Consider the following 22,485-nt stretch of genomic DNA (forward strand, 5'->3'; position numbering starts at 1 on the left):
CTTTGATCCGCAGTAAAACAAAGGCAGAAGACCTTAACTCAGTTTGAGCATTCCGGAATGCTGCAGTTCAAAGACCCTGATGAGTGAAGATACTGGACTCTGCCTTGGTTTCTCGAGGGCTTTTGGAAGTTAAGGCAAATACAACCTACTATTTTCTCAAAAAAACAACACAATTGACTCAAGATATCTGTCCACATGATAAAGCACATCTGTAATGTTCCAAAAATGAGAAAAACAAATTTTCGAAAAAATTGAAGTTACTGCCTTTTGCCTTTGTAGGGCAGTATGGAGAGCCACCCCACATAAACTTTAACAAAGCTCACGTTTTTTCAGCAGTATAAGAGTATATGGAAATGTTTCTTCAGCAGTCTTCAGCTGGCGTGATTGTGATCTCCACTGGTGAGCGTGATTCTGCCGGGTGAATCTGTGTTTGAGAGGCCATGACCCAAGCATGTACGACTGTCTCTGACAGAGGAGAGGACGATATCTGAAGTGATGAAGATGAGGCGAGGTGGTGCTTTCTGAGCAGGATCAGACGAGGGTTCCTCAGCAAAGTATAAAACAGCATCCAACGCCTCCTGGCCGGGCTGTTCACAGGGGGCTCTGAAAATATAAAGGTTCAGAGCTAGTAAACTGGAAATTAAGTCTGGGAGAAAATTTAAAGTGTACTTTTTAAGAGGTAATTTAAAGGAGCAACATGTAACTCTGACACCTAGTGTTTAAAATGGGTACTGCAGTCCAAATTCAACGCATTGTAGAGAGCTGTCTCCCCCCACCCCCTCCTCTCTAGAGTTGATGCTCACACAGGTTGCCATGTGGTGGACACTGAAGCTTCAGTGTTTATCCAGCTCTTCATCAGTCTGTAAACATTAACTGAATGTTTTTTATACACTCCCAGAAGTTTTACTGGAGCACTTTATGGATCTGTGGTGGAGTTGATGAGGGACATTTTAAAGATGAAGGAGGCTTTCTTCTCGTGGTCAAAGTGGAAATATCAGGGTTAGTTTTGAAAGTTCAGCCTGCTTGTCTCGACATCGTCCAGCAGGGGGCAGCATTATACAAAGCATCAGGGAGCATCTCCAAGACAAGAGTCAGTAGATATGTCCATTCATCCATCCATTGTCTATACCACTTGTCCCGTTCAGTTCTGGAGCCGATCCCAGCTGTCATTGGGCAAGAGGCGGAGACGTTTCTGCTCGTGGAGCTTATTAGAAACATGCAGAGGCTTTTTAGGTCGAGTACAATCACTTCTATCTGAACCAGTTCTCTTGCCCGCTTCCATCGCTGCAACACCTGTTGACCTGATAACTGCTCTTATATCTGGCAAACCGAGGGGCATCCAAAATGGCCGTGTAGGGGTGTCTTAAAACCGTCTACCTTCTCTGGTCCAAACAAATCCAGAGCATTCAGGACCAGAATCTAAAGTTAGAAGGAGGACATACTGGCTGCTGCATTGTTGTCAGAGAAGCCAGCACTTCAACATAGAATGTTTCCTTAATGTCTGATCATATAGTAAGGTCACTTTATCATTTCACTCACTACACATCTTACTGATTGCTCCTTTAAATTATAAAGAAATTAGCTACAGGCTTGGTACCAGACAGGCCAAATTAAAACTACAACCCTGTTTCCCCCAAAGTTGGGATGTTTTGCAAAAAACCTAAATACCACTATTTGATTAAAAATCACAAAGATGCTACTGACCAGGTGACGAGTTGTTGAACGTGGAGTACACTGACGCTGCATGTTTTTCCAGCGTGTTGGAGACCAGCAGTTGGCAGAAACACACCATGACTGGATTGTTATGATAGTGGTCAGCAAAGATCATCCCGATCCAAGTGCTGTAGCCTGAAACATGCAAGAAATGTTGTTTTTATGAGAAGTAGTGCCGCATTTACAGTAAAGTTTCACAGCTGGTTGGTATACAACTGAGGGAAACAGTGAATTGAGCCGTGCATTTGAGATAAAAGCTGCAACATGAAGATTTTACATGTTGAGACAAACAGGATGTGACATTTCTTCCCTGCTGATTTAATAACGTGCACATTTTTCTTTGTTCTGTCGTCATTCATCCTCCTAAAATGGTTTTATAATTTCATCACAGTTCATTTTTATAAAGCAACCCATATCTACTGGGCTGCACAGTGGTCAGCGCTGTTTCTCATAGCCTCTCTGTGTGGAGTCTGCATGTTCTCCCCGTGCATGTGTGGGTTCTCTCCGGGTACTCTGGCTTCCTCCCACAGTCCAAAGACATGCTCTGGTGACTCTTAATTACCCGTAGGTGTGAATGTGAGTGTGGCTGGTTGTCTGTCTCTATATGTCAGTCCTGTGATTGACTGGAAAACAGTCCAGGGTGTAACTCCGCCTCTTGCCCAATGACAGCTGGGATCGGCTCCAGCCCCCCGCGACCCTGAACGGGCCAAGTGGTATAGACAATGGATGGATGGATGGACATATCTACTGACTCTTGTCTTGGGCGACTCCCTGATGCTTTGTATAATGCTGCCCCCTGCTGGACGATGTCGAGACAAGCAGGCTGAACTTTCAAAACTAACCCTGATATTTCCACTTTGACCATGAGAAGAACGCCTCCTTCATCTTTAAAATGTCCCTCATCAACTCCACCACAGATCCATAAAGTACTCCAGTAAAACTTCTGGGAGTGTATAAAAAACATTCAGTTAAAGCTTTAATGTTTTAGGCAAGGCAAGGCAAGGCAAGTTTATTTATATAGCACATTTCAACAACAAGGCAATTCAAAGTGCTTCACACAAGACATCAAAAGCATCATGACAGAGGAAAGAAAAGAAACATTAAAATAGAACATTAAAAAAATGTAAGGTTGTTTCTACAGTTTTCTTTCATACAGGACACAGTGGAGTGGAGGTAAAACTCACCAGCATCCATGGTTTCATATCCTCTCTGCATAATAGTGCGGTCGATGCGGGACACCAGCCATGTTCCCGCCATTATGCTGAAAAGTAACCTCAGTATGCAGTTACTGATCCCCATCACCACGTTGTAGAAGAAGAAGAAGTAGTTGAAGCAGTGGAAGGCTTTCCTGAACAAGATGAGGAAGAGGAAGAGAAAATATCTGTATTGTGCAAGTTAAGACCATTAATGAATATAATTACTTTCAACAATGCAGCAGCCAGTATGTCGTCCTCCTAACTTTAGATTCTGGTCCTGAATGCTCTGGATTTGTTTGGACCAAAGAAGGTAGGCGGTTTTAAGGCACCCCCACACGGCCGTTTTGGACGCCCCTCGGTTTGCCAGATATGAGAGCAGTTATCAGGTCAAACCAACAGGTGTTGCAGTGATGGAAGCGGGCAAGAGAACTGGTTCAGATAGAAGTGATTGTACCCGACCTAAAAAGCCTCTGCATGTTTCTAATAAGCTCCACGAGCAGAAACGTGCTCAAACTAGGATCAATATTGGAGATGCTTTTGAAAAATGGAGAGAGGTTAGAACGCAGAAAGGTTTACAGACTGATGAAGAGCTGGCTAAACACTGAAGCTTCAGTGTCCACCACATGGCAACCTGTGTGAGCATCAACTCTAGAGCAGAGGGGGCGGGGGGAGACAGCTCTCTACAATGTGTTGAATTTGGACTGCAGTACACATTTTAAACACTAGGTGTCAGAGGTACATACTGCTCCTTTAAAGAAAAGAAAATCCTTGGAGAACAATCTGATGCTCCCCTCAATATTGTTCATTGAAATATACGCACCTGTTGTTGAGAGCGAGAGGTTTCTCTTTATCAGTCGGAGACATTTTGTCCTGAAGGAAGAAGATCTGAACCAGAACGACCTGAAGAATCACCAGGCCGATCACCAGGGCTATGGTCAGACTGAAGAAAAAAGAAACAATTTGAAAAAATGTATCCGCCATCTACTCATAAAGGTCCCAATAGAACAGAAGGCATGCTTACAATATGATCCCTAAGTTTCTGAGCATGCTCAGTACTTGTCCGTGCTGTATTGGAAGAACAAGCACATAGACGAACAGCAGCGCGAACAAGAAGTGCACAAAATGGACGATGAGGTAGCCTAAAAAGAAAGATAATCAATCTTTAATCATGTCTCCTAGTCTCATGTAGTACTACTGTGAAGATGTCAAGAGGATGAAAAGCTTACCCCAGAGTGTAAACGCAATTTGCCACCCGGAGTATCTTGCAATAGAAGCCTGTGAAGGTTCAACAAGGAAACTTTTAGGAGCATTTACAAAGTCTGCTGGTTAAACCTGCTGTATCCATATGTGTGTGTATCTGTGTGTGTGTGTCTGTGTGTGTCACCTACTACGCTGACAGCAGACCTGGGGTTGTGAAACTTCTCTGGGAGAAAACCCTTCTGTCCTCTCCACAGTCTCTTCAGGTGTTTCCTACAGCAAACGTACAAAAGTTATAAAAAACAGGAGGCATACGATAGTACAAAGTAAAAACAAACAGAAGGTTATTTTTTCTCCAACAACACAACTAGTCCCACAACTTAAAGAAGCATGTGCAACTTTTTTATTCCAGTAGACGACTTCCTTGAGCACCAGCATGAAAACAAAACACACTTCTTTTTGGCCACATCTCCTCCATACTGAAGCCTCCGCTCTCCTCCAGAGACACACCTCCAACCCCTCTCCCCTCGCATTCACAGAAAGAAGTCAAGCAAAAGCAGCAAGCAAACTTGTCCCTGGCTTGAGCTGTAATCACCTGTGTCCTGCATTGTTGTGTTAGCATGCTAATGTTAGCGCTCTTTAGTTAGCTCGTAGCTTCACATTGCATGTACACTTACACAGAATGAGCGTGATCTAAAAACTCTTAAGTGACATTCAAATAATCAATGAGTATGTTCTTCTTCTCTCTAGTCCTTGACTAAAACAGCTTTTGTACACAAGATGAGGAGCGTGCCGTCCTGTCCATGTAAACACGGCTCTAATAACAACACAGCCAGCGGGACTCGAGCTTCACACTCATTGTAGACAGTCATGACTCAGAAACACATTTACACAGGATACACTAGATTATGATTTATTTATATGTCGCACATTCTGCCTTTAAAGCTACAGTATGCCATTTTATTTTAAACAAACTATGGTTAACATTAAAAAAAATTTGATCATTGCATGTCAGGGATAATATTCAATTGAAATGTTCCTTCAATAAACTGATTTGTTTGTCTTCGTACTTTAACAGAAACTGGACTCTTGTACTTTATTCTCACTGCTGTGACGTAATTGTGACGTCTACTCCCAATTGGTCTAAGGGTCCCGCTCACCCTGTTGGGGTTCCAATCTGTGTTAACACCACACACTGTCTTTTACTTATGGAGAGCCTCTTATCCAATCACATTACTTGGTCAGAACTGACTATTATATAATCAAAATTTTACCTCACTCCAAATTAGCTGAATTATTTAAATTACTTTATTATTTTTTTCTTCACTTTGCATCTTATATGTTTCTATATTTCCTCTTACCTGTAACATGCCAAGACATGGAAGGTGTAGGCCACAGAGTTGAGACTGGCAAAGATGGTGGTAGCGAGCCATGACTCTGGAATAAAATAAAATATAACGTTTGGATCACCAAAGACAGCAAACTACCAATAGTGCTTATGGTATATAGAATTACAGGTCCAATCAGTGAGATGTGTAGTGAGTGAAATGATAAAGTGACCTTACTATATGATCAGACATTAAGTTATGTTGAAGTGCTGGCTTCTCTGACAACAATGCAGCAGCCAGTATGTCCTCCTTCTAACTTTAGATTCTGGTCCTGAATGCTCTGGATTTGTTTTGGACGCCCCTCGGTTTGCCAGATATGAGAGCAGTTATCAGGTCAAACCAACAGGTGTTACAGTGATGGAAGCGGGCAAGAGAACTGGTTCAGATAGAAGTGATTGTACCCGACCTAAAAAGCCTCTGCATGTTTCTAATAAGCTCCACGAGCAGAAACGTGCTCAAACTAGGATCAATATTGGAGATGCTTTTGAAAAATGGAGAGAGGTTAGAACACAGAAAGGTTTACAGACCGATTCAGAGCTGGCTAAACACTGAAGCTTCAGTGTCCACCACATGGCAACCTGCGTGAGCATCGACTCTAGAGAGGAGGGGGTGGGGGGAGACAGCTTTCTACAATGTGTTGAATTTGGACTGCAGTACCCATTTTAAACACTAGGTGTCAGAGTTACATATTGCTCCTTTAATTATTACTTTTTTCTGTTCAAAAGTTCTACATTATAATCAAATGCAAATCCACTCACTCCTCGCCACGTCGATGAATTCTTCCAGCTGTGGTATCATGGCTCCCAGAGCTTCAGTCTGGTTACAGGAAGTAACCAGGTATTGCAGTGTGTTCTTGTACCTTTCTACCTGGTCAAAAGCCACATTACTGAGGCTGTAGTCTGCAAGGGTCATCTGAAGGGGAAAACACAGAACAACAACAACAGAAGCACATATAAAGTGTTTGTGTAACGCTTGTGATGAGTCATTTCACATGATCAAACCAAACAGATATCTTGCAGTACCATATAAAGGCCTATGAGGGATATAATGACGGTGCCGATGATCCTGTTTGGGAACTTGAAGTTTGGGTCCCATTCATAAACTCGTCTCTGGAACCAGCTGAGGGGCTTACTACAGCACAGAGAGGAAGGAGAAATCAATGTTTTTCACATTTGAGTATTGCTGCCTCTAAATCCAATCTGAGATCTGGTACCATAATCTGTAAAAATCAAGGACATAGTCTTGGTGATGTCTACCCCCTTGGTTACTGGAGAGGGGTTTTGAAGTCCAACAACTCCAGTGGCCATACTGGAAATGCTACCTCAACCTTACGTTTGTTTGGGCGTTCTAGTAACAGATAAAGATAGAGTTGGAGTGCCTGTCAGTCAACTCAGCTGTGCCCCTTATTCTTACAGCCTGTCCTAACAGGAAGCAAGCATCAGCGACAAAATAAGATTGATTAAATTGTTTCCTATTTGAGTGTCCTAACAACCCACAAGCTAACAGCGCGAAGCAGCACCATTTTTACCCTTCTGCGTGGTTTCTGCTTCTACTTTCCTCTTTGTTGCTTGCATAGACATGGACGAGGAATGAGGAAGAAGAGGGCTTTAAAATGCACTGACACTCACTTTTTCTCACTTAGCAGAGCTTGTTAGCTTGTTTTACAAAGTGGAGATAACGCATGATGTGCATAATTGTGTTGTTTACTTCTGTGCAGGTTCTTTCCTCAGCAGACTCCTGACATGCTGCACCTGGTGCTGGCCTATCAGCTCTTCAGGGTCCTGGTGGAAGATTCAGTACGGTCAGAGTCACACAGAGTTTATGATTCAAAACATCCTGCTGCTGACCTCGCTGCACAGCATCATGTACAGAAAAGAATATACATCACATAAACATTTGATTACTGTAAATGGTGAGCTGTACAAGCCAAGTCGACTCCATGCGCACTTCTAATCTCTTGGTAGCCAACTGCTTTACAGACTCGTACTCACTGTGGGCTGTCCCTTTAGTCGATTTCACAATTTTGTAACTCAAGTTGCTCTTTTACTATCCATCCACAGAGCGCTTTGTTGGATGCAAAAGTGGGATTTGTAGTCTTCTTAAAAGTTTTTGTGAAGCCAAAGACAGTTTCCCTGAATTTGGACAAATCAAGTTCTGTTCTATTCTAAACAGAAAGAATGATTCCATTGTTTTTATGCACGCTGACATGCTGACCTCTTGTTCTAGTTGCAGATGTATCCGAACGTCTTTCACCAACATGTAGATAAATCGACCCAGAAGGAAGACGAGGGAGAGGAGGCATGGCCACTGGGAGATGATCTTCTGGTATTTTCCTAGAATCTTTACAATCAGACACACAGAGACATTATTAACTTTTGTATTAAATATAAAGACTGTAAATATTAATGGTTTACAAAGCCTGGGTGATGTCACTAATCTGTTCCTGCAGGGGGCGCTGGAGTCTCCATGCTGGAAATGCCGTCTCAGTCTAACTTTCAGTCAACCTAACGACTGGCTGAGAGCTGGAGCTGAGGCGGGTTTTAAGCCTTCTGACAAACCGTTACACCGCGCCCACCTGTCAATCATGTCAGCTACACGCCTTATTGTGAATAACTCTTATCCTTCATCAAATCAAAACGGATGAGTCATCAAAACATTCACATTACAGTGTGTGTCGATCGAGTCATGAGCTAATCAGACCTATTTGTTTTTTTGAACCAGGCTGTAAACATGTTAATCTCTGCTGTAAAAACAGGCTTTTTAGAATGGGTGTGTATGTGACTTCCTGTGCTTCTGCAGCCAGCCTCTAGTGGACACTCAAGGAACTGCAGGATTTTGAAATTCTGCATTGGCATTTTTCAATAAATGAGGTTGCTGCCAACAGACCCTCTGCAACAGACACATTAAATCTACTCTTGCTTTCAGGATACGTTTAGTACTCACCTACCTCACCACTGGGACAGGTGAAAGTATCCCAGACTGTGATTGTGATCCTGCAAACAAGAACCAAAACGAGATGAGTTTTTTATATATATTAACACATTTTAGACAAATAAAGTATGTCTATGTATGAGATGTGATTAAATGTTTACCAGGCCAGAGAGTAGAGTATTCCCAGCACCGCCCCGGGCGTTCGGAAAGGTGTGGACAGGCAAGCAAAGAACGGGAAATAGACGAGGCCCACCTCTAAAGCTCCAATCAGAATCACTATGGCTGAGAACAGACACCAGGAAACATTGTCAGGTCTTGCAGAACAGGACTTCTTACAGGTGTGAATCTGTAGCTACATTGTTAAACTTACCTTTGGCCCAGTTGGGGACGATGAACGGGATGTAACGTTCAGAGAAGAGCAGCAGGACGCTGGACGACACGGCACCAAAAGCAAAGCCATACGACCAACGATTGCTGAGGCTGCCGATTGTATCAAAAGGCCTGGACGCAGAAATAAGAGAATATTTTTACAACCTTAAGAACCCTTTAGTTTCGATAATGAAAAGGAACATCCTGTTAGAGGTTCTCTTGACTCACACCACGATGGCAAATCGCCCCCTCAGGAAGGGCAACGTGTTGTCAATGGTCAGCCTCTGTGCTCTTTTCTGCAGGACCGAGAGCACCCCAGTGATGAGCACCTAACAGACAAGAAACTAGAGATGTAAAGACTCCTTGTGATGCAGTTAAAAAGATCCAAATAAATACGGGATGATTCAAATCGATGAAACAAAAACATATATTGCAATACTCTTTTTTAACCAGCAGAGGGCACCATCTACTTTAAATGAAGTTAATATATTAATTATGTTCAGAGCAGGACAACGCCCAAACCACGCCTTCAATCACCTGACAAGCCAGCTTAAACTGAGCCATCCCACTCCACCCTGTTTGTCTCGGTTCTTTGACCCACCCTCCCTTCCCTTCCATCTCAACCAGACGGAACCCAGACCCTGAGTCTCCCTCAGCCCTGCAGTCAGTCCATCCTTCCAGACCAGCCGACTGACAACATCCTCTTCCATCGTAATCATAATCTTAACATACAGACAGCCGTCTCATCATTCATGCGATCTCTCTTTAAGTATGTAAAACGCAGATTGTTGTGGCGCAGTCCTTGCTAGTGAATCTTCTCTCGAAGACAATTGAAGGGAAGTCAAGTGAAGATTTTGCGATGGCAAAAGCATTGTTTTGTTTCAAAGCGGGAGTAGTAGGAGCGAGTGAGCACGTACAAGACAAAACACAGTGTGCAAATACTGCAAGACTGATGAACATCACAGACTAGATGCAGCACGTTAAACGACACCATGTGTGGAAGCTCCCTACACCAAAAACAAATGAATAACATACACAGGGAAGCAGATTTATATTTAAGGTGTTTCTGTGTAGATGGGGAAAACAGAGTTTAGTATAACCAGTTTAAAACTCCTCAGAGGAGCTTTAAAAAAAGAAAAGCTGAAAACTAATTTTGTCAATGCTTCATGAGAAGTACGCTTAGAAGAGAAACATGTCTTCACGGCACAATGACCATAAAGAAAGTCCCCTTATCACCAGGAAGTTATGGCAGGCTTATCAGTGTGTTGACAGTTTTGTCAAGCCATATATATATTTTTTTTTACAGACAATCAGGTGAGAACCTTACTGCAGGTATGAGTGAAACATGCAGGAAGAGGTCGATAGAGATCCCATTCTGACAGTCCTCCTGGATGGTGGAGACCCTGCAGTGGAAACAGTGACCACATGAACAGGAAAGTTTCATTATACTGATCTGAGCTGAAGGGACATGAAACACAGAGGAGCAAAGTGAAACTACACAGAGACAGAATAAAATCTATTCAACTGAAAGAAACTCATCACCAAGGGGAAGAGCGTGATCAGAGATATGAGGGGTCATAAGTTCACTCAGCTTTAGTTCTCCTGTTCCTCTTTAATGTAACTATCAGGTGATAAGTCTAAACTCTTTAGTAACCTCATAAAATATCTGAGAGGTACAAATATGTGCTCTCTGTACTCACTCATGATCCCCTCGGCTTGTTCTTATCATCGTCTGTGAGTCGCTTCACTGACGCCTTCAAAGCTTCCAATCTGCTCGACTGTCGAGATGAAGGAAGCGGCTGATGGCTGACCACTTCTCCGTTTCCGGGTTTCAATCACATGATGTGACTCACACATTAACTGACTCCACAAATTAAATTAAAAGTCTTGCCACTAAAACCGTCACAATTTGACTGTCCTCTGTTTCTTCTTTCTTCTGCCTCAGTTTTTTTATTCCCCATGCATTTGCTTAAGCTCTCTCTCTGTTTGTTTTCACTACACACACACACACACACACACACACACACACACACACACACACACACACACACACCAGAACTTTATTGCCCACCGTGTTACTCAGTATACAGAGTGTAAACATGTGTCCCTCCTGCAGAGATAACCAAGCGATCATTCACCTCCAGAGAATTTTGTTTTCAGATTTGCTGTGAGAACCTTTTAGTCTACGTCAATGTTAGCACCCCGCTGTAGTCAAAGCAGTTCCTGTTATCTTGTTTTTAATCTTATCCTGCACATGTGTAGGTAGAGTTTTCTCTACTTTGAAATCTACTTTGCTGTGTTTTACCCAAGCTGCAACGTCATGGTGTTGAAAAATTAGCTGATCAGAGTGCAATAAAACTGCAGTTCCTTGAGTGTACACTTGATCTATGAGTGGTAGCTATTTGTCAGGAGGATGAAGGCCTGCCTCAGCTCGGACTGTGTACATTGGCTGAGGTTAGTCCGCATTTCCAATATGGCGACCATCATTTTTGGGCTTCAAAACTCAGCTTCAGACACCACTGGGGTAAGTCACTTAGACTACATCAATGTTTTATACAGTTTTAACTCATTTTAAATCTATCCATTGGAAAATGTGAACTATGTCCCCGTGTCCATCTAGCGTTTTTTTTCTAGGCGCCAATTGTTTTCAATGAGGAGAGCACGTTCTCAGTAGAAAGTGTCCGCCTGGAGAAAAAAAAGAGGCGACCAGCGTCTTTTCTTCCGAACTCTCCGCCTTCTTCTGTGCGGCCACTTGGAGCGCTCAATTTGAAGATCTTTTAACTTTTCAGAAAGGCGCTATTGACATCACGGGCGCCCTTTTCAAAATGTTTGATATTCCCCATAGTTTTGTCTGCTACTGATTGTTTTTTGCACCAACATCCTCTTTGCTCCGTGTCTGATCGGGAAATAAACAATCTCAAATATAAAACATGCAGTAAAAAATAACGGATCAGTATAGGTCATACAGCGGCCGTTGTCAACACACTGTTGTCATGGAGACAGGACAGACTAGCAGTGCTTTTCTTCTCAAAAGTGAACAGACGCTTTATGGACACGGGTCCTGAAGGCTGTGCTGTATCTCACTTTGTCGTTCTTGGTTAAACAAGTAAAAAATTACAGAATCTAAATCATCCATCTTTTTGCTGACAGTCTCGTTTGCTTTTGAAGGTCATAAAGAGGCACCAGTATTGATTTCAGGCTGATTTATAACCAGCTCAAATCTCCTCACAGGAGCATTAAACAACTTTCTTCCTTGTTTGTTTTTCCTTCTGTCAACATCATTAAAACAAATAACTAGCATCCTATTCTAGATCCATATTTGTCTAGCATCTGTTTTATAGAATCCAGACGTTTTATCATGTGTTGGAGACTAAGATTTCATTGATAGAAACAACAAACACATAAAAACACACACAGGAAAGTTATTTGCTGATTAAAGTTTATTCATCATTGCAATGACAGAAAAAAAACAGTCAAACCAGGTTGCAGTTTTGCGCATTTTTTAAAAGAGCAATCCAGCAGCAGTAATTCATATCTGTGATGAAAAGGTCAATCTTGATCCGTCTGTTGGGAGAATCACAGAGATCAGTCTGGTTGTTTGTGTTTCCTTCTTGGGGAGAGAGAGAAATCTTGAAAACTGCCTGATTGTTAAGATGAATTGAAAACTGGATGGTAGAGGTAGACTGTCATTATTCATTACTAGAAAATGATCTGAAACCAAAAAAACAACATAACTCCCTACACCGATTAAAGAAATCCTCTTTGATGGCTTTAAAAGGGCAGTATGTAACTCTGACAACTAGTGTTTAAAACGGGTACTGCAGTCCAAATTCTAAACATAGTAGAGAGCTGTCTCCCCCTGCCCCATAATAACATAAAGCCAGGAATGTGTTGTATAATGATGTTATGTACAAGAGGTAACCGTGCTCAGGCCGGTTAGTCCTGGAGCAGTGTGACCGCAGGCCGTGAAGGCCAGAGAGGGAATAGGGAGGGGAGGGGGGCACTTTCAGTAATTAATTTCAGTGACTACACATCTTACTGATTGATCCTTTAATACCACGTACGATAAACATTTTAGATTTCATATGCAAAGCTTGGAGAGGAAATGCAGAATTCAACATTTAACCAGAGCTGAAAAATGAAACATGCATCTTTGTTATGACTTAATATGAATCGTTGACCACTGCAAATATGTTTCTGGTGTTTTCTTAAACCATGAGGGTTGGGCACTTTGTGTGCATATCACACACAAAAAATGACAACACTGATCAATCTTCATATTTTCTGTGTTGACTCGTTACATTCCTCCACCACCAGAGGGCAGCAGTAGTGCTCTCTCCTCCAGTGAAGTTGAACCTGCAAGTGGTATTGATGTAGAGCAGCTATGTCGACTTACGGCAGTGAGGCACACATGGTGCACTCGTTGGGGTAAATGTGTCCGTCGCTGCCACACACGGGGTCATAGTTCTGCAGGCAAATAATGTCCTTCCCCGTTTCGGCACAGTTGGGCTGCCAGAACACAAAATCAACAACACACACAGGAGGGAAGTGAATTCACCTGGAACAAGTTTCAAAACACCTCAGTGACATGATGATTTATGTGTGAAACCCACCCTTCTTAGGAGACACCTGCCTTCTGTAAAGAGAGCAAAACATGAATGAAACCGTAAATTATGTACTCCATGCTTTTTAAATAATAACCTGCCTGCGACAAAACTTTAAAGGTAGCGTCAGCAGCTTGTTCCTTCAAAATAAAGTACAGACTTCTGCTAAAGTAGAGCTGCTCCATCGTCCCTTCTGGGCCTCCATACGTGTGGTGGTGACTGTGGCTGTTTTCGAAACCGCATACTATATACTACTATCTAAATCTAAAACGTATGCAGTATGTATATACTGCATACTGAGTTCAACAGTAGTATGTATTATTATCGGTTATCGGTTATTTTGCAGTATGTTTGGCACGGTTAAACTGGTTTCCGGTCCTGGCATGCGGAAGTAAACAACAGCCCATCTGGAGGCAATTAACATAGTTAAAATAAAACAAATCTACAATCTCTCATATATTCTGTCATTTATACACAATGCCCTGGGTTGAAATATGATTGGCATGCTATTAAAGTTGTAGTATACTTTTCAGACATTCAGGTTTAACTTTTACTCAGCTGTGAATAATACGAAGCGCAAGCCAAGGACTCTGTAACTGTAGCTGCTTGTCCAGCTGTTGCACATGCACTGTACAGTCTAAAAAGCAGGAAAATCCGAGGTGGTAAGACATATAAACAGAGGTGTGGACTCGAGTCACATGACTTGGACTTGAGTCACAGATTTGATGACTTTGGACTCGACTTGACAAAATCATGAAAGACTTGCAACTCAACTTGGACTTCAACACCAATGACTTGGGACTTCACTTGGACTTGAGCCTAATGACTCGAAAATACTTGAGGTTTTAATGTTATTTTAGGTCCCATGTAAAATTTCCGCGATGCGCAAAACACAATGAAAATATAATTAACTGTGAACAGAATATCGTGGGATTTGCCTCAATGTGGGTGTGATTTATTAAAAACGTGTTTTTATAAAATATATGAGGAGTTTTACGCGCGCACACACACACAAACACACACACACACACACACACACACACACACACACACACACGTAGGTTTGGATTCAACATTGGGGGGGGGACACATTTTCAGTGGGGGGTTTGAGGGTTCCCTCCAGAGAATTTTGAGCGTCAAACACTTAATTTCCTGCATTCTGGTGAATTTTTATGCAACAATTTGTGCCTTTTTCTGAATTAATTTATGGCAGAAATTTCTTTACTATGTATAGGAAATGATAATTATTTTTGAATTACTATTAATTATTCAACTGTATTGTTCATAACTTTCTGCATATTCAAAACATTACAGGTGTTTTGGGATGTTTTTTTAGGAATCATGTAAATCTCAAATCCAATCTATTAGAGAATGACACCTTGTTATAGCCTTAGTATCCAAAATTTAAAACTACATATAAGCCGTTGTTATGGCTGACTAATCATTCACTTACTATTTGGAAGAAATGCGGTCGGATATTGTCCGTGTTTATTGCACTTAAAATCAATTGATAGGCAGTCTATATAAAGAATAATATCATCAAGGCATGTAGATTTATAGCCTGCTGTTTTTATTAAAATGTTGGCAGGCAGAGGACAGAACAATTACACAATGAATAAAGCAATAACGTAACACTGCCAAACATCACAATGACAGCGGACTTTAGGGACTTCTGTTCTGTGTTGTTTAACACTTAACTCTTAATCAACAGCCTAAATCATGGTTAAAAGTTGAGTGATAACTTAAACGATGTTATTTAGTTATGCTGGTTCAGAAGCTCTCTGTGTGACTGCGCGTCGGACAGTTCTCTCCTCCACGTCGTTCATTCATTACTGATAATTGGACACCTCGTCGGGCATTAACTCGTATACTTTGTGGTGTCACCTCTATACAGTTAATGGGACACGAATGCAAACACTAACTTGTTGTCTTGTCACTGTCTGCGCCCGCGACCATAGACTGTATAAAGACCACGACTCCTAACCTGACCGGACCTGATGCATTGACCAAGCGAGAGTAACGTGCCTGCAAACGCGCGTGTGACTGTGCGGCAAGGTTAAGATGGTATGGTCCACTATAGGGGTGTATGAAATGATTGGGAACGTATTTACAGGTCAGAAGGATATATAAATGTTTTGAGCCCCCCCCGAAATGTTTTTAATTACCTCTGTTTTTCAAATTTTTTTTTTTTTTTGAGGGGGGCATCCCCTGCGTCCCCGTCCCCCGAAATCTACGCCTATGCGCACACACACACACACACACACACACACACGCACACACGCACGCACCGGAACGCCAGCCATCGCGCGTACCTAGGTATTTAGGCTACTTTTAGCGCAACACAGTCCGTGATCTGTATGGACCTTAATATCTACGGTCGATATGGATCAAGTCTTTATGCTCAGGAAGGTACATAATCCAGTCAAACGGCCTTTTCGACTTTTCCCCGTTCTCTCTCAGCGTGTCTGCATACTGTATTTATCAACAATCAGCACATTGAAATTGGTAGGCTGTTATCTCACAGCCTGCTGTGGTCTGGGAACGTCTTCACACACACTGTAAAAAAAAAGGGGGAGCAAGGGTGGCCTGGGGACTAGGCATACTACCTTTTACATAATAAATAAAGGTGAGCTAATTTATATTTAAAAATGTCTCAATTTCCTGACATGATCTAATAAAATGACCCAAATCAGGGATCTGATCTCATGGAACATACCATCAAACACAGAATTCAGTCAAATAAAAATGGAAAAAAATGAATTTAGGAAAAATAAACAAAACAGAGTCAGTCGCACTGGTACTGTTATTTTATTTTAAGAAGTAGGCTAAATAAAATCAAATAAGCAATCATGATTTGTGTAACTGCAACAAATTATTACTCTGTGAAAATGACATTTCATTTGGTGAAGAGAGCTAATGACTTGTTCAGGACTCGAAATTCAAAGGTTAGGACTTTTGACTCACTTGGGACTTGACTCAGGACTTGAGACCAAATACTTGAGACTTACAAAGCAATGACTTTGTCCCACCTCTGCATATAAATATATGAACATGTCATATTTGTTATTGGTTCATGCCCATAATGTGGCAAGATATTCAGTCACCACCACCGACGAGTTCAAACTCCGGCATTTTGATCTCTGACTTAACACTTTGCATTGTGGGAAACAGTACGCGAGGTAGACTGGTCCGATGCATACTGTACATTTTTCCCGAATCAGTATGACATCCTGGTATTTTTGGCATACTGCGGATCTCGCAGTTGTTCGCATACTGCATACTGCATTTTGGCCAAATCAGTATGTACCTGTAGTATAATAAGTGGTTTCAAAAAACAGCCTGTGTCTGCAGAGACTCTGTCCTCTGACTGGATTTTACTGTTCTGGTTTGTTCTGGTTGACTCGGGACGTTTCTGGGCATGGAGCTGGTATGTTCCCTCCAGCCAATGACAGCGCTCAGGTGAGATTAGGAGAGGATACAAGGATAAAGCTCGTTCTAAAACAAGGGTGAACCTTGTGTTGGCTTTCACCTGCAGACATGGAGTTGGTCTGCTTCCTGTTGGACAGGCAGGTGACAAACACCGGCGGTTAGCTTGCAGTGTAGCTACAAGCAGTAAACGCACACACTACATCCTGCAGTGAGTGTGAGCTTCTGGGGGCGATGAGCCCAGGAGGAGGGGCCACGTTTGAATGTTGTGTTTACAAGCTGCAACCAAAAATGCTACTGACTCCACCTTTAATGGTTATCGGTTCAAGTCCTGAACCCTTTTTTGGAGCTCAAAGTCCACATCATAAACTGTATAAGATGGACAACGCACCTCAACGTCCTCCAGTTGTACAAAGAAGAAGCCAAGGTATCCCTGTGCACATGCGAACAGTCTGCACAGGAGGGATCGGCTGGAAAAGCGGTAGACTTGTGCCAGCATGACAAATAATGTAATATTCTTGCATTGAAGGTACAAGCAGTAAATGTACACACTACATCCTGCAGAGAGTGTGAGCTTCTGGAGGTGATGAGCCCAGGAGGAGGGGCCCAGTCTGAATGTTGTGCCAACATTGATACTGACTCCACTTTTAAGCTAAGTTAGGAGCTCTCTGAGAGGATTCTCTGAATGTTTATCTGAATTTCAGACAGTAAGAAAAATGATCTTATCCACACAAGTCATCAGATTTATGATTTTCAGTTTCTAGTGATCAGCGTGATAAAAAGCCAAACAATGTCTTCTCTGAGAACATTTTGTAAAAGTCAATAAAATATGCAAACTTCTGATATAACTCCCAAATGAGAAAATGTTCTCAAGCTTGCTTCATGGACCTAAATCTACACATCACAACCTTCTGAGAGTATTCATGAGTTACCTGCAGTCACACAGAAGAGCAGGAGTCCCAGAAAAACAACTCGTACGAACATGGTGCCTGTGGTCCAATAGCTCAGAGTGACAGGATCGTCTGATTTCATCTCTTTTTATTGCCAGTGTCTTTGTGTGCGGGGCTGTGTTTCTGTGTGTTTTGGGACATGGCGGGTAAAAAACAAACATGCTCTAAAACTCAAAGTCTTTGTGTCCACTTCTTACATCCTTTTTAAAAAAATGATGTTGTACAGATGTTCTCAAAACTGGTGAAATACAAATAAAGTACACACTAAAAAATGCTGGGTCAAAATGACCCAATACGGGTTAACTCGTAACTCAGCACTGGGTCAATCTAGCACCTACACAGCACTGGGTCATTTTGACCCAGCTGCGCTGGGTTGCAAAGAATGACCCAGCATATTGGGTTATTTTTTTCTTATTCTTAAATTGGGTCAGAATGACCCAAGGTTGGTTCCTTTTGACCTTTTCATGGGGTCATTATTATATATGCTTATTTTCACCCAGCATAGGGTTATTTATGTAATTATATTTTTCTGCTACATTGTTTAGCCATACAAAAATGGCAGCACTGCATCTAAACAAGTGGAATCAACACCAATATTAAAATTAATATAATTAAATGACAAACAATGCAAACACAATAATCTATTTTACAGTAAAAGCGTTATGCCAAATTAAACCCAACTGAACCATGAGCTATTGAAGGTAAACATACACAAACACTATCTTGGTCGACTTACTGTAAATGAAATAAACTGATTCATAACATCAAATTAACTAAGAGGGGGACCTACCACGGGCAGGTATTTGTTGTTATGTTGTTATTTAGTGAGGTCCTCAAGAATTGAATGGCTGGTGACTCTTTGCCAGGCAGCTGATAAACAGCTGTTTGTAAAAAGTCCCAAACAGGGGCACATTGCTTTGGGTAAAGGACATCAAATACATAAATGGCCTTGAAGCAGGCATCGACTGCCCCAAGCAGTGTCCTGTGCTCCAGGGCCTCTCCATGGATCACAGAGAAGACCTGTGATGCCCCCAGCAGCAGGACAAATGGCTCTGACTTGGTCTTCAGGGCCTCTCTCAGGAACTCCAGCATGTTTGTTCCTACCTGTGAATCAAACAGAAAAAAATGCTTTAAAACAGAACAGTAATTACTACTAGAGATATTGCACCACTGAAAATTCTATGTTCGATCAATATATCTGTAGTTACTGTGGGTTACTCAGTAGCCAGTTGTTAAGTGTTCATTATCATTTATTGAAAATTTGTCAAGTTATGTAAGTGATAATGAAAGAAGGGCTGGACGTTGTGTAGTTTAAACAAGACATCACAAATTGTCTGAATTCTCAATCCAGCTTTCAAACATGCCCCTAGGCCTAGCTCTTAACTCAACTCAGCTTTATTTATATAGCACCTTTCATAAATAAAAACATGCAGCCCAAAGTGCTTCACAAAAGAACAGAATTAAAACACAAAGAATGTCAAATACAAAAAATTGACATTTTAGTACTGACATTAAATAAAACAAAATAAAAACAAGAGATAATTTTTTTTTTTTTAAATGATAAAGGAAAAACTAAAAGCAGTAAAATAACTCCTAATTAAAAGCCAGATTAAAAAGGCAGGTCTTCAGTTTGCGTTCAAAAACACCCAGAGAGCTTTCTGTTCTGATGTCCAGAAGCAGCAAGTTCCACAGTTTGGGGGCATAAAAACAGAAAGCTCTCTCCCCGGTGCTCGTGTGGGTCACATTAGGGACTTTAAAGAGAAGCATTAAGGAGTCATTAAAGTTTTTTTATGTATTTTAATGAGAATCGTGCCACCATGAGGCCACATGACTCAGACCTTTACAGGCCTCATTGCTATGTTAAGGTAAACATATTTGTCAGGTTTTGAGGGAATCGGATCAGAACATACACTAACTTTATCCCTGAAACTATGTGGCGGTGGCTATTATGGTTCTGGCCTGACTGAAGCCAACACGGCAGATCCTTTGTGTGAATGTGATAACTTTCAAATTTGCGAAACACATTCATGACCCCTAAAGGAGGAACGCTATTCATTTTGGTGACCCCTTGACCTTATATATCTCAAATAAGAAATCGTGGACCAGAGGAAAGTCATGGTGGCACCAAAATCAAAAAGCTTCTTCTTGTAGGGGTCATGAATGTGCACAGGAAAATGGAAAAAGATTTGAATGAAAGCTATCCGAGATACACCAAATTAGAACATTTTTCATGGGATCACCAAAACAAAACCCTTGTTTTGTAATGAAACATAGGGGGATTGCTGTGTTCCCACATGCTATAAGGAACTGACCTAGGGGGGAAAACGCTCCCTTTTTTCGATTTAACTGCTCGCTCCTGGTGTGACAGCGCCCACATTTTTTCGTTTGGAACTCATGAGATTGGGTTCTGCATAATCAATCTTTTACACATAGGCTATGTACCATGTATTCTCTGTGCAACTACATGCACAATCCATAATGTATGTACCCTTACAATTCAAGAAGAATAGATAAACCGTTACCACCTACAGTTGAGGAAAAGTCAAATTATCATACAGTATACTTACAGGTTGCAGGTGAATGAAGGCTGTTTGGGCCTCCTGCATGGTGGGGAGGACAGTTTTTTTGCCCACTTTATATCCCGGTGCCGGAAGGAGGGACAGGAGGACACGTAGAGCCATGTCCCCTTTCATATCTGGAGAAACAAGGACAAGTGGTTATAGTGGAAAGATATTGTGCCCAATTCACCAAAATTTCTTAAGAATTTAAAAAAAAGTTTTTTCTTAAGTTGTTCTTAAGAAAATGTCTAAGAAGACTATGTCAGATTCAACAACATGTTCTTAAATACTGAATAGTTCACGGTGTTCTTTGTCTTCGTAAGTTCAAAGCGTGTGCATGTTTTTCCTCATTGGCATAGGTAACCGCCCACTACTGCCCATAAAAGGGCATGAGTGCAGGGTCGTGCAGACACACATGCTGGTAGCCAAAAAACAGATTGTGGAGATTTCTAAAGGAGCGCTAAAAATGGTGTCAGCAGAGCAACGGACTCCTCATGGAAAAGAAACTTCAGCAGTTGTGAAGTGGGGGTACTACTGCTGTCAGCAGCAAACAAGCTGTTTTATTCAGCAGTGTGAGTCGTCATTAAACGGGGGGGGGAAAGACGCATGGGATTAAATAAACATAATTAATGTATGTTAGAAGTGTCGCTTGTGTTAGGAAACAGTAAGGTTCTTATTCTTCTTCCTTATCTGTCTGTTTTGTTAATTACTTTGGACTGGTTTTCATGGGGAGAATAGAGAATGGGTTTAACCTGTGTTTAGTGGATTGTCCGATAGTTCCTGAGGTGCGCTCAGAGCAGTGCTCTGTCGCTTTAAATGACGTAATACGACAGGTGAAGTGGCAGCTGACGGAGGACCCGTATGGACGCCAAATTGGAAGCTGTCGGACCTGACAGATGACCCACTCCCATGAACTTGTTTTAGAAACCAGTTGTATCTTATGTGATCCAACTACAACAAACAAAACTGAACTCAAACACAAAGCTTGGGCTCGTCGCTCTAAAAGCCGTCCGGTGCGATCAGACCCGCGTATAGGTGAGCTGACCTAACCTTATGTTTTCCCTGTGTGAGAATCAGTCCTTTCCGTACCTGTCATCTCTTGACTTCTCTGTTACACTTCAGGTTAGGGCTAGTTTTGTTGTATGTATATGTGTAGCCGGTGCTAGCTCGTAACATAATTCGGGGGTTGGACCGGGATCTGTTTGAGGATTAATGACCTGCGTCAGCGATCCTTGATAGAACCGACTTATTAGGTAGCTAGTTACATTTTTTTGTGAGAAAAGGCACAATTGAGTTGTATTCAGCTCGGGAAAAGCTACGTGTGACTAGGTTTAGAAATAAGTTTGGGCGCGTAGCTACGGGCAGGTTAGCTGCACGGTGCTACCTTCTCACCAATACAAATGTTTGTGTATGTATGTAAAACGAAGCTAGCTATGGGGTGAAGTAAACAAACTTTACGTGTTGTGACTTATGGGGCGCCGATTGTAAAGTTGCGCACACTACAAATAACAACAAAATTTCTCCACATTTAGCCCTAAAACATCACTTTTTATTCACATTTAGAGAAATATTTGTGAACTTTGTCATATTTACTTTTGTGAATAAAAATGTAAGATAATTTAATTGGCAAATATAAATGTTAAATATTATATCTAAATGTTAAAAATACATGTCCTGATTCTAAATATTTAGCTTTGGTCCTATATATTTAGCTAAGATTGTAAATATTTATAATCAAATCTAAATATATAGAATATAAACTAAATATTTAGCAACGACTTCTAAATATTTAGCTAAGACTCTAAATATTTATCAACAATTTCTAAATATTTAGCAACGATTTCTAAATATTTAGCTAATATGCAAATTCACTCTACCGCCCACCGGAAGCACCAAAATAAAAGTTTGAGGAAGCGATCCAAGCTGTTAGAAATGAAAAGTACCAAGTGCTGTGATGGCGCTGTGGAAGATCCTGTGGCCGACACCGAAGAAGTAGTGCTTTGAAAACCCTGAATTGCGGTCAAAACGGCCCTTCCAATATTCTCCGCTAATTCGTTCAACATTTTCAAAATCCCGCCAGTCTCCTGTAGGAGACAATGGTTGGATCGCTTCCTCGAACTTTTATTTTGGTGCTTCCGGTGGGCGGTTGAGTG

At 41.6% G+C, this 22,485-nt stretch overlaps 1 protein-coding gene across 1 annotated transcript; it reads right to left on the reverse strand.

Moving 5' to 3' along the window:
* Positions 1-286: 286 nt before the first annotated feature.
* Positions 287-10,818, reverse strand: stra6l (STRA6-like). The gene is made up of 18 exons (XM_061052813.1): positions 10,495-10,818; positions 10,122-10,197; positions 9,023-9,123; positions 8,796-8,926; positions 8,587-8,707; positions 8,442-8,487; positions 7,709-7,834; positions 7,202-7,275; positions 6,517-6,625; positions 6,253-6,406; positions 5,468-5,543; positions 4,298-4,379; positions 4,136-4,184; positions 3,931-4,048; positions 3,730-3,849; positions 2,898-3,061; positions 1,705-1,848; positions 287-603 (listed from the first exon to the last, which is right to left on the reverse strand). The coding sequence occupies exons 1-18, from the start codon at positions 10,521-10,523 to the stop codon at positions 362-364; spliced, it is 1,962 nt and encodes a 653-aa protein (XP_060908796.1). The 5' UTR covers positions 10,524-10,818; the 3' UTR covers positions 287-361.
* Positions 10,819-22,485: the final 11,667 nt, after the last annotated feature.

This window comes from Labrus mixtus, chromosome 2, assembly GCF_963584025.1.
Source record: "Labrus mixtus chromosome 2, fLabMix1.1, whole genome shotgun sequence".
Classification (NCBI taxonomy): Eukaryota; Metazoa; Chordata; class Actinopteri; order Labriformes; family Labridae; genus Labrus; species Labrus mixtus.